The 13,961-nt window shown below is 39.3% G+C and overlaps 1 protein-coding gene across 1 annotated transcript in view; it reads left to right on the forward strand.

The window, feature by feature from the left end:
- The window catches only part of ubxn6 (UBX domain protein 6), a 61,060-nt gene that overhangs the window by 7,672 nt on the left and 39,427 nt on the right, over positions 1-13,961 (forward strand). The window contains exons 3-4 of the mRNA XM_073068725.1: positions 6,675-6,733; positions 12,161-12,292. Coding sequence (XP_072924826.1) covers positions 6,675-6,733; positions 12,161-12,292 — 191 coding nt within the window. The remainder of the gene's footprint in view (positions 1-6,674; positions 6,734-12,160; positions 12,293-13,961) is intronic.

Consider the following 13,961-nt stretch of genomic DNA (forward strand, 5'->3'; position numbering starts at 1 on the left):
ATTTGTTGATGTAGGAAATTGGGGGATCACCTGTTTTCAATGAATTCATGATAATAAATTCTCTGTAAGGTCTAATAGTATGGTAGATTTTCAACAGACCAAACGAAAATGAAGACAAAAGAGCATTCAAGACACGTCAGAGAAATGATAATGGAGAAGCACAAATCTAGGGAAGGGTACAAAACCATCTCAGTGGTACTGAATGTACCTCTGAGCTCAGTGCAGCCCATTGTGGAAAAAGGGGAAAAATATGAAACCACAAACACGTTGCCTAGGTCAGGCTGCCCCTCTAAACTTAGTCGCTGGAGAAGAATGGCACTTGAGAGAGGCTACTGTGACACCAAAGCCACTCTGAGTGAGCTGGAGCAGTCAGTGGCTGCAACCGCAGATGAAGTTCATCGCTCCACATCTCCAAGGCCTTACACAAGAAAAGGTATTTATGGAAGAGTGGCAAGGAAGAAGCCCTAGCTTCAGGAAAAAAAACATACCCTTACCCAGAAAGACTTTGCAAAATATCACTTAGAAGATATTGTAAAGATGTGGGAAGATATATTGTGGTCAGATGAGACTAAAGTGGAACTTTTTGGCCTCAACACTAAGCAGTACATGTGGCATAAATCTCATACTGTGCATCAGCCTGGTAACCCTGTCCCTACTGTAACGTATGGTGGAGGTAGATATTATGCTATGAGGATGCTTTACAGCAGCAGGGATTGGAAGTCTAGTCAGTATTAATGGGGAGATGAACATAGCTAAATACAGAGATTAAAAACCTACTAGCCTCTGCCAGAAAGTTTAAACTGGGGAGGAAGTTCATCTTTCAGCAGAACAACAACCCAAAGCATACTGCCAGAGCAACCATGGAGTGACTTCAAATGAAGGAAATTGATGTCCTTGCATGGCCCAGAGTCCTGACCTTACCCAATCATACATTGCTGGCAAGACCTCAAGATTGCTGTCTGCTACCACTTCTCAACTAACTTGACACTTGAGAACAATTTTGCAAGGAGGAATTGGCAAATCTTGTTCCATCATGTTGTGCAAAGCTAATAGAGACTTATTGAAAAGGACTTCTGGCTAATAGCTACGAGAGGTGGTTCAACTGAGTACTGAGCAAGGTGGAATGAATACTATTGAACATTACAGTTTTTGATTTTTTTTAGTTTACAATTTTCCTGATTTTTGGGCTCTCAATTAAATTGATCAAAATCCCTGGTTGGAATAATCATTTATGTTAACATAGGGTTGTGGGCTGAATACTTTTACAACACATTGTAGATAGGAAAAGTTGAGGCCCTGAAGAGAGAGTATAGGGAGCTTGGTAGGAAGCTGAAAATCAGGACTTTGAGGATGATATCATCTGGATGCAGCGAGAGTGAGAATGGGATGATTTGGCAGATGAATGTGGCTGAAGAATTGATGTAAAGGGCATGGTTTCAGGTTTGTGGATCATTGGGATCTCTTTTGGAGAAGGTGTGACCTGCACTGAAGAGATGGGTTACAACTAACTCGAAGGGCACCAATATCCTGGCAGGGAGATGTTCTACAGCATAGGAAGATTTTAAGCTAGTTTGCCAGGGGGACAGGAACCAGACCAGAATGACAGGTCTAATGATGGGACAGTTGATGTAAAGGTAGGATAGACAGTGGAAAGTGCGTAATGGCAGTTAGTTGTATGGGTTGAAATGTGTCTATTTTAAGGCAAAAAATATCAGGAACAATGGCAGTGAACGTAAAGCATAGGTCAGTACATGGAACTGTGACATTGCAGCCATTACAGGGACTTGGTTGTCCCAAGAGCAAGAATGGCTGCTGGATGTTCTGGGGTTTAGATGATGGTAAAAGAAATTGGGGAGTGGCATTACTAATCAGGGGTAGTATCACAGCTACAGAAAGGGAGGATGTTCTGGAGGAATTATCTACTGAGTCATTTTGTGGGGATGTAAGAAATAGGAAGGGAGCAATCACTCTATTGGGAGTATTCTATAGACCACCACCCCCACAACCTGCTTAGCAACAGAGACATTCTGGTGCAGATCAGGAGGCAGATTTTGGGAAGATGCAAAAATAGTGGGGATGTTCAACTTCCCTAATAATGATTGTCACTTCCTCAGTGCCAAAGGTTTAGATGAGGAGGAATTTGTTAGTTGATTCCTGACAAAGGCCAAGTAAAGGAGAGGCCATACTGGATCTAGTACCAGGCAATTAACCAGTTAGGTGTCAGATCTCTTGATGGGTTGGGTGAGCACTTTAGAGACCTTGACTGCAACTCCCTGACCTTTAATATAGCCTTGGACAGGGATAGGAGCAGACAGTATTGTAAAGTATTTAATTAGGGGAGGGAAAATTATGATGTTATTTGGCAGGAACTTAGGTTGTTTAATAATAATGTACTTTATTGATTCTGGGAGGGGAAATTCTTTTGTTACAGCATGAACTTTTAATACACCCTTAGCAGTGTGCAGACTTAACTAACAAAGTACCGAGTAATATACACAATAAGTTACCAATGTACAAAATAATAAAACAGACTATTGTAGTATGGTGTCTGTTCTCCTGTTGCACAGAGATGAACTGTTGTATATGCTTATTGCACTTGGTAGGAAAGATTTTTTGTAATGATCCTTGTGACAACAGAGCTGAATGAATCTGTTTGAAAGGGTGCTCCACTGCTTATTCCATGGGGTTCTGGATAGGTTTGTCCCATTGAGGCAGAAAAAGGATAGTAGGGTGAAGGAAGTGTGTTTGATGAGATGTGGAACATCTAATCAAGAGAAAGAAAGAAACATACTTAACATTTAGAAAGCAAGGATCTTGAGAATTACAAGGTCGCCAGGAAGGAGCTAAAGAATGGACTTCATTGTCAGTTCAAGTTCAGTTCATTGTCATTCAGCCGTACACCTGAATGCTGCCAAGTGAAACAATGTTCCCCTGGACTAAGGTACACAAAACATTACAGGTAACTCACATAACGTGTAAAGTAATATTACCACTAGTCAAAGAACAAATAATAAGGTGCATTGTGACACAATTTAAAAAGAAAACAATATAATGCTCCTGGCGCTTGATGCGTGATGAGACCTGGGTAGTGATAGGGAGTAGTCTTATGCCCTGGAGGAAGACATTTCCCATCTTAACAGTTCTTGTCCTTGTTACAGTACCTCCTGCCTGATGGTAGGGAGTCAAAAAGATTGCTGGCAGGTTGGTAGGTGTAATTGACAATGCTAAGGGCCCTGTGTAGTAGAACTTTCTAGTGGTACTAGAAATTTTGTGAACCCTTTAGAATTTTCTATATTTCTACATAAATATGATCTCAAATGTGATCAGATCTTCACTTAAAACTAGATGAAGAGAACCCAATTAAATAAATAACATAAAAAGAATGATACTGTTCATTTATTTTTTGAGAAAAATGATCTGATCACATTTTAGCTCATTTATGCAGATATAGAGAAAATTCTAGAGGGTTCACAAACTTTCTAGCACCATTGTAAATATCTCTGTATGTTAGATCCCGATGAACCTCTTAGTAACCGTGCAACCCTTTGTCAAGACTTACGGTCAGATGCCTTGCAGTTCCTGTACCAGATGGGATGCAGAAAGTCAGAACACCTTCCGTAGTGCTGCTGTAAAAATTGGTTAGAGTGGTTCGGGGTGGTGTGTCTCACTCGCTCTGATCTGATCTTCTCAGGGAGCAGATTTGTTGCTAACCTTTGTTGACCAAAGTGATGGTGAGGATGGTGAATGAGAAGGCCTTGGCAAGTAAGATTAAGGAAAATCCAAAAGCATTCTACACCTATATAAAGACAAGAGGATAACTAGAGTGAGAGTAGGATAAAAGGGTAAACGTACCTGGAGTCAGAAGAGGTAGGGGAGGTTCTTAATGAATACTTTGCTTCAGTATTCACCAGCAAAAAGGACCTTTACAAATGTGGTCAGTGTAGAACAGGTTGATGTGCTGGAACATGTAAAAAAGTGAAAGTGTTGAGACTTCAGAAAATTACTAAGATAGACGAGTCCCTAGAGCCAGACAGGATATACTCCAGGTTACTGCAGAAGTGGGGGAAGAGATTGTTGTGACTTTGGCAGTGATCTTTGTGTTCTAACCGGCCACAGGAGTATTGCAGAAAATCGAAGGGTGGCACATTGTATTCTTTTAAGAAATTTAATAGGGATAGCCCTGGGAATTATAGGCCAGTGAGTCTTTTGTCAGTGGTGGGCAAACTACTGGAGAGGATTGTTAGAGACAGGACTTATGAGCATTTAAGGAAGCCTAGTCTGATTAGAGAGAGTCAACATGGCTTTGTGAGGGTGCGTTGTACATCATGAGCCTGACTGAATTCTTTGAGGAATTGACAAAACATTGATGAAAGCAGAGCAGTTCAAGTGGTGTATATGCATTTAAGTAAAGCATTTGATGAGGTTCACCATGGTAGGCTTATTCAGAAAGTCAAGAGGCATGGGATTCAGAAGTGCCTTCTCTCAGAAGGCAGAGGGTGGCAGCAGACAGCATATTTGGCCTAGAAATCATTGACCAGTGATGTTCTGTGGGGATCTGTTCTGGGATCTCTGTTTTTGTATTTTTTTAAAACTACTTCGATGAGGAAGTGAAAAGGTGGGTTTGGGAGTTTTCAGATGACGTGAAGATTGGTAGTGTTGTGTCTTTCCTGATGTGGTTTGTTTGTCTCTAATTGCTAGATCTTACTACCTGCGAGTCCACAGCTGTTGTTGATTACTTGTTATTGCATTGTTAGGTCAGCCATTATATAATCATTTGAACATTTCATTTAGTAGATAAAGTGCATGTTCAAAGTTGAAGGAATTTCAATCAATATTTGAATCTGCCTTTCGTAAGAACGCCGAGAAGTACTGTTTTTTTTCGCCGGCTCCCTGCGTACTCTGTGTTAGTGAATAATAAAACCGCCTTCAGCTACATACAGCTGTACCGAGACTAGCATTATCTATCTGTCTAGCTTAAAAAAATGGGGGAAAACTCTTGAGCGAGGGCAATATAGGTAGTGTTGTCAATAGTGCAGAAGGTTGTCTTAATTTACATAGTGACATTGATAGGATGCAGAACTGGGCTGAGAAGTGGTAGACGGAGTTCAATCTGGAAAAGTGTGAAGTGATTCTCTTTGGAAGGTAATACTTGAAGGGAGAATATAGGGTTAATAGCAGGATTCCTAACAGTCTGAATGAACAGAGGAATCTTGAGTTTCGTACCCATAGACTCCTTAAGCTGCAGTGCAAGTTGAAAGGGTGGTTAAGAATATGGATGTGTTAGCCTTCATTAATCAGGTTTTTGAGTACAAGAGTCAGAAGATAATATTGCATCTCTATAAAAAGCTCTAGTTAGACCACACTTGGAGTATGTTTAGTTCTAATTGTCTCATTATAGGAAGGATGTTGAAGCTTTGGAGAAGGTGGAGAGATTTACCAGGATGCTACCTGGATTAGAAAATGTGTTTAATGAGGATAGGTTGAGTGAGCTAAGGTTTTTCTTTTCAGAAAGGAGGAGGATGAGAAGTGACTTGATAGAGGCATAGATAGTGTACAGCCAGAGACTTTTCCCCCAGTCCGGGAGTACTAATACAAGGGGGCATAACTTTAAGATGTTTGGAGGAATAGATGTCTGAGGTAGAGAGTGGTAGGTGCATGGAATGTACTGCCAGGAGTGGCACTAGAGGCAGATACATTAGGAATATTTAAGAAGCTCTTTAGAAAGGCATATGGATGAAATAAAAACTGGAGGGCTATGTGGGAAGGGAAGGGTTAGATTGATATGGAGTAGCTTAAAGGGTTGGCACAACAAAGTGCGTTGAAGGGTTTATACTGTACTATTCTATATTCTGTGTTCTATAATAATCACCATTCATTTTATGGTTCCCGTCTGTGGGACTCTGCCACTATCTAGGTTGTGAATGTAGATAGAAATGGTATTGGAGTTGTAGTTGGGGATATATGTTGGATTAAAATGAGCATCAAGAAATGGACTGTGGCAATAAGCCCTGCATAGACCAGTGTTTAGCATTTTGATTCTTAAGAAATTGGCAAACACTACTGAGAAAGGAGTTGACAAATTGGTCATCCATCAAAGCAACTAAATTAGTAAACCAAGATGCAGCAACTAATAAGATTTTAATGTTACCAAATAGGTTGCATGCAATACCTCAGAACTCATGCTTGAAGCTATGAGCAATAGCTGGAGCAGAATGTTGAGTTCTGGTCACTGCAACAGGAAATGTTTCAGAACATTTCTCTTGATGAATAAATGAGTTCTTTGTTCTATGCTTGGGATTCACAAAGAATGAAAAAGGCTCACGGAACTCATTTGGCCTGTTACTGTTCTATTGCCTGGAGCAAAGATCATTGCCACCAAATTTAGACTTGGTGCTGCTGCTTTTTGGCTCAGTAACTTGGCGTTAAGAGCCTGCTGCAGCGTGAACTGGCCAACATCCGCAGTATAGATTTCAGAATTAGGGGGCCCTTACAGTATGTTCTGTGAGAGAAAGTCAAAGAATTGCTTCTTGTTAGTTAAGTGCTGGTAAGTATGTGACCAGTCTGATGCTTCATCTGATTTATACAATAATTTTAATATTAATGTTGTCATATTTAAAATGTGAGTTTATTTTTGTGAAACAGTTGCCTGAACTTTTCATTTATTTTAAATGTAGTAAAAAATGAACTGATGGCTGAAGCTGCAACCTCTGAAGTACAGACTATAAATAATCAGGTAAGTATCATATTAATAATTTACGGGATTACCAATGGAAGCTAATGATCAAAAATTGTACCTTGACAGTTTATGGTTCTACTTTTTTAAAAGTTAGACATTAGGCATAGGAGCAAAATTAGGCTATTCAGCCTATTGAGTCTGATCCACCCTATTTTTCTAAACTCAAGTAAGTGGAGGCCTGGAGCCATCAAATGTTCCTCATCCGCAAACCATTTCATTCACCAGATCGTCCTCGTGCACCTCCTCTAGACCTTTTCCAATCCTACACATCCTTTATTAGATAGGTGCCCAGTACTGCTCACAATACTCTCAAGTGTGGTGTGATCAATGCCTTGTGAAGACTCAGCATGACATCCTTGCTTTTATATTGTAGTCCATGCGAAATGAATGCTAACATTGCTTTTGCTTTCCTTACCACCAACTCAACCTGCAAGTTAACATTTAGGGAATTCTGCATGAGGATTCCCAATTACTTTTTCACCTCTGATTTCTGAATTTGTTCTCCATTTAGAAAATAGTCTATGCCTTTATTCCTTCTACCAAAGTGCATGTTGTGCATTTAATATTTCAGTAATATTTGAGTGATACTATAAATATATTGTTTAAGTATTCTTTAAGTAGTTGCGGATTATAAGTATGAGAATGGCATAAATTATCATGCCACCATGTCATATGCACACACCCCACTAAAGTAAAACAAAATTAGAGGCATACCCAGCTCTGTGTTGTTTTCTTTCAATTAGTTTTATGATTTGGAGTTACAAAACTTAAATAGCAATAAGTAAATTTTAAAATGAGCTAGCGATTACCAATGCCATTCTTGAACACTGCTGTGCAATCATCCAGTACTTTTCTTAACGCATTTTTAGTTGACTTTATTGCAGGGGATGTGCGATCCTACTTTTTGAAACACAGACGTTCAAATTTTTTAAAAAGCAATTTTTTTTTTCTTTGCAAGAGGATAGATAGATAGATACTTTATTCATCCCCATGGGGAAATTCAACTTTTTTCCAATGTCCCATACACTTGTTGTAGCAAAACTAATTACATACAATACTTAACTCTGTAAAAAATATGATATGCATCTAAATCACTATCTCAAAAAGCATTAATAATAGCTTTTAAAAAGTTCTTAAGTCCTGGCGGTAGAATTGTAAAGCCTAATGGCATTGGGGAGTATTGACCTCTTCATCCTGTCTGAGGAGCATTGCATCGATAGTAACCTGTCGCTGAAACTGCTTCTCTGTCTCTGGATGGTGCTATGTAGAGGATGTTCAGAGTTATCCATAATTGACCGTAGCCTACTCAGCGCCCTTCGCTCAGCTACCGATGTTAAACTCTCCAGTACTTTGCCCACGACAGAGCCCGCCTTCCTTACCAGCTTATTAAGACGTGAGGCGTCCCTCTTCTTAATGCTTCCTCCCCAACATGCCACCACAAAGAAGAGGGCGCTCTCCACAACTGACCTATAGAACATCTTCAGCATCTCACTACAGACATTGAATGACGCCAACCTTCTAAGGAAGTACAGTCGACTCTGTGCCTTCCTGCACAAGGCATCTGTGTTGGCAGTCCAGTCTAGCTTCTCGTCTAACTGTACTCCCAGATACTTGTAGGTCTTAACCTGCTCCACACATTCTCCATTAATGATCACTGGCTCCATATGAGGCCTAGATCTCCTAAAGTCCACCACCATCTCCTTGGTCTTGGTGATATTGAGACGCAGGTAGTTTGAGTTGCACCATATCACAAAGTCCTGTATCAGTTTCCTATACTCCTCCTCCTGTCCATTCCTGACACACCCCACTATGGCCGTGTCATCAGCGAACTTCTGCACATGGCAGGACTCCGAGTTATATTGGAAGTCTGATGTGTACAGGGTGAACAGGACCGGAGAGAGTACGGTTCCCTGCGGCGCTCCTGTGCTGCTGACCACCGTGTCAGACCTACAGTCTCCCAACCGCACATACTGAGGTCTAGAAGGACATTAGAGTTTTAAAAATAAGAAAACAGACAAATTCACAGGTTAGGAATCAGTATCTGGTTATAATTATAAATAAAACTTTAAAAAGTAGAGATGGCTGGGTACATCGAAAGATTGACCTGTTTGACTGCACAAGAGATAACAGGATATTGTATACTAAGGAGTATTTTGAAGCAAATAAAATAGCCAATGAAAAGCGAGTGCCAGTCTTGCTGAGTGCATTGGGTTTAAAGGTACACAGTTTGCTTAGACATCTAACTACTCCAACCAAATCAGCGAAAATGAGTGTGTTTGATATTGTGAAAGTAATATAGGCATTTAGAGTCAAAGCCATCGTTGATTGCAGAACACTTTAAGTTTCATAAGCGGAATCAAAAGTAAAGGGAGTCCACTTCATCGTACGTGGCTAAATTGAAGAAGTTATCTGAGCATTGTCAGTTCAATGATTGGCTTAATAATGCAATGAGAGATCATTTAGTTTGTGGAATCTTACAATAAACTATTCAAAAATGGGTCCTAACTGAAGCACAACTTACATCTAAAAGAATAGTTAAAATTAGAATCAATGGAAACAGCAGCCAGAGACACAGTTGAGTAGCAACCAAGCAAATTGTGTTACTGTTATGGCAGGTGCTCACATACACCAGACAAGTGCAGATTTAAAGGAGAAACTTGCAGAATCTGTGACCAAGTAGGACGCATAGTACAAAGAGCATGTCGGAGAGACAGAAATAAATGGACTGCCCAGGGAAGAGAAAAAGCTAAAAAGTCAAGTTGCAGTTTCAGAAAGAGCACTAATCTGCGTGTTGTTGATGAAGAATCTTAAAATGATGAGAATGACTGAGTAGCCTTGAGATTTACAATGTGAAAACTAACAATAGGCAAGCAGTATGGCTTATACCAGGAATGAACAGCAAATTAATTAAAATGAAGTTGAACTCTGGATTGGCTGTTTGTCATTTCACAAAATCAGTTTGAACGGCATTTCAAAGACAGACATACTTTATTGATCCCGAGGGAAATTGGGTTTCGTTACAGTCGCACCAACTAAGAATAGTGTAGAAATATAGCAATATAAAACCATAAATAATTAAATAATAATAAGTTAATCATGCCTAGTGGAAAAAAGTCCAGGACCAGCCTATTGGCTAAAGAGACTAAACTGAAGCCTGCAGATATTCAACTAGAACTTGTACTGAGGAAAATATAACTCCTGTGTGAATGACATCCGTAACAGTGAAATACAACACCCAACAAGCCACATTGGGCTTGTACAAGGTTAAAAATAGGTGTGCCAGCATTGTGGAGGTGTGATTGGCTGAGTCAACTACAATGTAATTAGAGATCCATCCACAATTTGCATGCCACATCCCCTGCAATAAAGTCAACTGAAAATGCGTTAAGAAAAGTACTGGATGATTGCACAGCAGTGTTCAAGAATGACATTGGTAAACTCAAACATAATAAGGATAAAATAATTATAATGAAAATTCCACACCCAAGTTTTACAAAGCCTGTCCAGTTCCTTATACCATCTGTGATAAAGTGACCAGCGAGCTGAAGGAATTCTTCCCAAAGTTGAGTGGAGTCCATGTCTTAGTCGCCAAGAAGAATGGGTCTGTCAGGATATGTGGTGATTTTAAGGTCACCATCAACCCAACAATAAAGCAGATCATTACCCTCTGCCGAAGATAGAGGATATCTTTGCAATCTTTTCTGGAGAAAAACACTTCAGCAAAGTGGATTTAGCTGAGGCCTACCTACAGATGGAGATGAATGAAGAGTTCAAAGTGTTTCTCACCATGAATGCTCACAAAGGACTTTATCGCTATAACAGAGTTAGTTTTAGAGTAGCATCTCCCTGCACTCTAGCAGAAAGCTATGGACCAGGTGCTACAAGGCAACCCATGCACTCAGTTACCTGGATGACATTATTGTTACCAATAGGGATGACAAGGAATATCTCAAATCACAAGACATTGTTAAAGAGTTTAGAAGATTATGAATCAGAGCGTGTGAATTCTTCAAACCAAGCATCAATTACTGTGGTCACATCATTGATGCACAAGTATTATGCAAGTGTGTTGAGAAAATTCATGTAGTGATGGATGCCCCAAGGCCAAAGGACATGTCAGAGGTGTGATCCTTTTTAGGATTTATCAATTACCAAAACAGGTTCCTGCCAAACCAGACTGCTATGCTCCACCTCTTGAACTCATTACTACAGATCAGAAAGAAATGGACAAAGCAGTGTGGGGTGGCTTTTTAAAAAGTAATGGAAATGGTGATGTCAGACACTGCACTTACACATTATGGTCACATCATCCAGTGAAGTTTGCCGGTGACGCCTTGCCTTATGATATAGGTGGAGTCATGTTATGAGTGATGGAAGTGAATGCCCCATAGCCTTTCCATCATATTCCCTGGCCTATCGCTGTAGAGAAAAATTGTGCACAGACTGACCTAGAGTCTGGTTTGGGGTGTAACATGTTTCAACAAGTATTTGTATGGGAGAGAGTTTATCCTTGTCACTGATCATCAACCACTAGAGTCCATTTTCAATCCATAGAAGGGTGTTCCACAAACAGCAGCAGGAGGAGTGCAAAGATGGGCTTTGTTTCTTGGGGGGGGGGACAATTACAAGACCAAATTCAAGAGGATGAAATGCTGACAGATTGTCCTGTTTACCATTGGAAAAGGAAATACCTGAACAATTTACCAAAGTGGACACTCCTCTCTTGTTTTCTCCCTAATGCAAATCGAAAGTCTCTATTATGGCAGAGATGATCCAAGGGGAAACTAGAAAAGACCCCATACTACTTCATGTCTACATGGCCATCCAAAGTGACTGGAATGTGCTGCAGAAATTCTAGTTTCTCTATTTTTATTAGCGCTGGGATGAATTTGCCTTTGATGGAGGTTGCCTTATGTGGGATTTGAGATCATCCAAGCTGAGAGCTAAAGTGACGGAGGAGCTACATGCTGGTCATCTAGGTGTGGTGAAAATGAAAACATTTGCTTGAAACTTCGGTAGCCAGTGATGGATCAGCAGATCAAGGAGCTTGCCATGCAGTGCTCAGGGATGCCAACGCATCCTGTTTAGGAAATTTGTTATCCCACCAGAGTAAGAAATCCTCCACAGTAAATAAATCTTAAGGCCTGAATTGGACAATTTAAAATTTGCTGTGCTGTGAATGTGGTATCCACAGTATATAGTAGTTGTATTATATCGTATACCATGTGTATATTTAAGTTACCTTCTATATTGAGTAGTATGTTATAGCTAAACTGGGAGGAATGTTGTGTGCTTAATATTTCAGTAAGACTTGAGTGTAATTCTGACTCCTATATTATCCCCATTAAATATTTGATATCCAGATGCAGAGGAAATATAAACATTGAATTGTAAATAACATGAAGTTCTTCCTTATGATCTTAGGGTCCCAGCAGTGCCCTGAAGAAAGATGGCACCACTTTCTCTGTTGATGCTGTGTACTTTATTTGCCCTCTGACAAATGCCTCAGTATCTAAAAGTGGGAGAGAGTTGCATATTAAGGAGGCCATTCTTATGGTATGTTTTAGATATCATTATATGGATTTGTATTTTGTAGTAGTATTAAGTTATCTTTCAATCAGATGCTTTTTGTACTTTCCCTTGTATGAGACCAAAACACAGCAGTAGTTCTCAGATGGAATGACATAAAAATGGATGTGGTGAATATGCTACTAGACTCATAGCCCAGTACAGAGTTCAGAATCACTTTATAACTTTAAAAAAAAAAATGTCAGTGAAGCTGATCGAAAGATAAATACTCATTTTGTTACTGGGCCAGTTTAAAAGAAATACGGTCCAACTGTATTATTGACTTTCTATTCTTGAGAAATGAGCTAGCAAAATCATTTGGTTTAAAAGGAGCGAATCATAGCTCCAGGAAAACTTGACCTGAATTCCTTGGAAATGCATTAATTTATGAAAGAAAGCTAATTGCTTGTGCCATTTTAAAAAAATGGACATTCTAAATTACTGTAGAATTGTAAAATTTATTATTCAAATAGGGGCCACTCAGTCCATCATACCTGTCTCTGTCGGTTCTTTGAACTGGCAGTTGAAGTTGGTTAAAGGTCAGCTTTGTGTATATGAATGATAACTGCTGATCTCACAATAGCTAATCATGTTTGGTGAGGCTATTTGAACTGATTCCCTGGCCTGTAGTAGATGAGTAGATGGAATTTCTTCCCCATCAAATGGTGCGAGGACAGGATTTATTGAATGTTATTTCTGCATCAAGGATTGTGAAAGAACACTAGGAATATTCAGTGTTTCTTTGACTGAAGGAACTATGGCTAGCCTGGTAAATTATGAATGAAGTTCTTAGGAACCTTGACAGTTTATTCTGACTCAGTCAAAGAAAATTGATTATAAACTTAATATTTATTCAAATTTTTCCAAAATTACCTTTTATTGTTCTTTAATCACTTGACTACTAAATAGAATATCACCAGCTATATTTGGAACATCTTAAATCTTGATTACATGTTGCCCTTAAGTTCATGTCTAGCTCACTTTCACAAACTTTTGAATTCAAAGTATTTACTTCCTAGGTTTTACCCTCTATCTTTCTGTATGATTATTTTCTAAATCTACATACCATCCTTTGACTTTTCTTTGACTTTCTTCTGTGGTATCCACATTATTTGCTCCTTCCTGCATTTTGGGGTCTTATAATATTTTCCAAGGGTGCAGTTAAGGAAAAAATGGATTTGAGATGAGGGATTTTAAAAAAAAGATAGAGGATTTTAAAAAAATAGGGTTTATAATCAGAAGCTCTGGAAATTAACTAGATCAGTGAAACTTCAGAGATTGCAAGATAGTGAAAACTGATGGCTTTGGCACTCCTGAGCTGAAAAATGGGAAATTAGCTAGCTAATTTCCCATTCCATGTCTGACCACTGCACAGCAAGTTTGCTGCAAGTAATATTTAGTCTGATTATGGATGACAGCAAAATCTGGACTGACTGTAATGTGTTTGCCTTTGAATATTGTTCTGATGCTTGTTGTCAAGTTTGTGTATGAATATGGGAATCATTTGGATGATGTTCTAGATGCAGATTGACACCTGAAAGAAGTCAATTTCAGGAGATCATACTTTTAGAGTGGGAAGGGGAATACTTTTTTATGTTACATTCTGTTTTCTTGAGCAACTGCTGTATAAATGCAAATATAAGCCCAGTAGTTTTTC

Source organism: Hemitrygon akajei, chromosome 16 (assembly GCF_048418815.1).
Source record: "Hemitrygon akajei chromosome 16, sHemAka1.3, whole genome shotgun sequence".
Taxonomy (NCBI): Eukaryota; Metazoa; Chordata; class Chondrichthyes; order Myliobatiformes; family Dasyatidae; genus Hemitrygon; species Hemitrygon akajei.